Source organism: Pecten maximus, chromosome 3, assembly GCF_902652985.1.
Source record: "Pecten maximus chromosome 3, xPecMax1.1, whole genome shotgun sequence".
Lineage (NCBI taxonomy): Eukaryota > Metazoa > Mollusca > Bivalvia > Pectinida > Pectinidae > Pecten > Pecten maximus.
The window spans coordinates 918,724-921,877 of NC_047017.1; the positions used below are offsets into that span (position 1 = coordinate 918,724).

Genomic DNA, 3,154 nt, shown 5'->3' on the forward strand with positions numbered 1-3,154 from the left:
CTTTCACTTCCAGCACATTGATATTACATAATTTGCGAAATAGAGTCTTCAGTTGATTTGAAATACAAACATGTTTCAAGTTTCATAGTTGTTCAAAATCAAATTTCTATGTTTTACCAGTAATCGGCATGCTTATATCTACATACAATGTACATAAGAGGCTCAATGGGCCTGCATCACTGGTATTCACTTTTTTGAGGATTCTCTGCCTTTGAATTCAAAGCCTTTTTATTTAATCAGAAGAATGTTTTCACAAATTTGACCTTGACTATGGGTCAATATTATTTCTTTTTTGCAAACTTTGTTGGACTCGATCACAGGAATCTACAGCCAAATATGATAATAGGCCTTTTGGTTTGTGAGAAGTTGTTTTAATAAACCCTGTGACCCTGAATATAGGTCAAGGTCATTTCATTTCGCAAATGATGTTCACCAGCCAAATATCATGATCAAAATCCAATATGCACAACTAGAGACAAAGAAGAACAGACATATCAAATTTGGAGAATTTCCTGAGAAATAGCAACAACAAATTTCACTTGTCAAATTCAAAATACAGTTAAACCTGTATTTAGCGGCCACCCAAGGGACCGACAGATATTGGCTGCTTAAGACTGGTGGCTGCTTAAACCAGGTTGGCCAGAAACGGTCTGTTACCCCATTCTTTTTTCAACAGTTTATTGAATTTATCATATCAAAATGCACTAATTGATATTGATAACAATATACCATGTACAGTGTATTTTGAAATGAAAACCAACAAAGATCAAAGTTTTGATGAATTTGATAAAAATACCTGGTCATGTGATCATCGTGGATGTCTACTTCAGGACAAAATCGCCGCTTAATACAGGACGATACAACAACTAGGGGCAGATTTTTGTGGCCGTTGGCCGCGTTAGACAGGTGACCCCTTGTGTAAAGTTCATTATATAGTGTTTTCCATCAGGCGGACCACAGACTTGCCGCTTATTAAAGGTGGCCGCTTATTAAAGGTGGCCATTAGATCAGGTTTGACTGTACCTTCCTATTAGCCATTTTGATCATGCACAACTAGGGACCAAGGGGAACCTGCATATGGAATTCTAGAAAAATCCATGAAGAACGGAGATCTGAGAAATAGAGACAAAAAAGATTGGTTATAGACAGACAGATCACAGACCATGGCCGTAGGAAGATTTGAATAGCCCACCATCAAAAAACCATTCATGCATTTGAACAAGAAATTTGAACTGACCAGAGGTTTAATATATATACATGTAGCTCATTCTGGCCTATTTCTTTTCCTGTTGGATATTTGTCAGTGACATTTAACAAGTAATGTATTCTATAATATCTATCAAATTCTGTATCGGAATTGATTTCTGAGACATGCAATTAGACAGATTAATATGTTTTACTCTGTTTCTTTGTCATTCAAGTAGAACATTAACAACCATTTAGTAACTCTAAACTGCAACAAATCTATGGTTGCTGTTGTCCTGACCGGGCCTGCAGGTTGGTGTCTGGTCGATAAATTACAGTAAGTCAAAACACAAGATCTAAGGTGTCTGTTCGAAAATGTAAACCCTTTGATATTATAATTTGTGTGAAAATAATACCTTTGGATGGCGTTCAAGTGATTGGTTACCGATATAGGAGTCATGCATTACTCATGACCCTAATAGCTCAACATTTGTGAATTTAAAGTAATTTCTAGATCAGTGATATGTCTGAAAAAATAAGTTGGTGAAATAAAGTATAAATTTTAAAGCAAGTAAGCTTCAAACTGGCCGGTCCAACAAAAAAAAAGGAGATCTCCAAAATAAAAATGTACGCCAGAGTATTATATAAAGCTTCCTATTGGATCACAAGATTTTATCACATTTGCATTGTAGGACAAACAGAACAACCTACTTATGTCAGAACTGGCAAAAAAAAAAACATAAGCAATTGAATACTTGAAAAGATTGCAAAAGCGTTATCAAATGTTTCACCTCTAAAATAATTTCCTCCGGAGACTTTAAAGTCGTACATATACTGCATATCTAACTGGATTTTTTGGGCAAAACATACAACGTTATGATCACATCATCGTCTCTCCTCTGATACAACATTTCACCCTCAAAGTCCAGCAGTTTCTGTTTCCGTGCCCTCATCAACATGCCCACTAGTTTATTGGAGATTAATGTGTAAGCTTCAAATAACTGACCAAAGGATATCGTGTACACACCATTAGAATGTCTCTCTCCTAGATTAGCTATGACACCGCACAGCTCCATCACTTCGCTGCTGATCAGCTCACCAGCCATTTTACCACGGAACTCCGTCTTGGAGCCCTCGACTGGGCGACCATAGCGGGGATCATCCTTGCTCAGTGCCTGTCTGTGCGTGGCTCCGGACCAGTCCGAGAATGGATTGATAAGTTGTTTCTGTTTATGATCTTCTTCTCGCTGTTTCCAAATTTCAACGTTCTTTCTTATTTGTGATGCCATCATTCCATATTATATCAGGATTCCTGTATAAATATAGGAACCATCGCAAATTAAACTTCCTGCCTTATATTTGTCAGAGTATCTACATCTCCATGGGTAAGTATAATGGTAGTGTATATATATGTGTAGTATATATTCACTTCTTACAATTAAAACCTGCCACTATATATACCGTATATATAGGTTTACACTACACATACCGACCACAGGCGCTTGCATAGAAAATATGACTTTCAATTTTTTTTGATATGACAGTGGTATGTGTAATCTGTTAAGCTCAGATTACACATACCACTGTCATATCAAAAAAAAATTGAAAGTCATATTTTCTATGCAAGCGCCTGTGATACCGACTTTATATGACTGAGTATGATAGAGCTATGGTTTAAACTACACTTACTGATGTTACAATATGAGGTTGAGTACTGATATTTACACAAATAGTAGATTTTAACTAATAATGGACATCACAGTCTGGGTTTACAGTTTTAATGACACAAGAACATAAATCAGCAGAGCATGCTTACTGAGATAAAGTACGATGGCAAGAAGACAAACAAAAACAAAGAAGAGTTTGTCAAGGGGAGATAACAAGATAACCATGCTGGTTAAGTTAAGCTTTGTTCAATACAATAAAATAATTAAAGTAGCAGGTAGTTAAAAGTAAACAATAAGTAGTA

At 36.1% G+C, this 3,154-nt stretch overlaps 1 protein-coding gene across 1 annotated transcript; it reads right to left on the reverse strand.

Annotated features, from left to right (window-relative positions):
- Positions 1 to 2,027: 2,027 nt before the first annotated feature.
- On the reverse strand, positions 2,028 to 2,474 carry LOC117324555 (actin-binding Rho-activating protein-like). The gene has a single exon (XM_033880473.1). The coding sequence runs from the start codon at positions 2,472 to 2,474 to the stop codon at positions 2,028 to 2,030; it is 447 nt and encodes a 148-aa protein (XP_033736364.1).
- Positions 2,475 to 3,154: the final 680 nt, after the last annotated feature.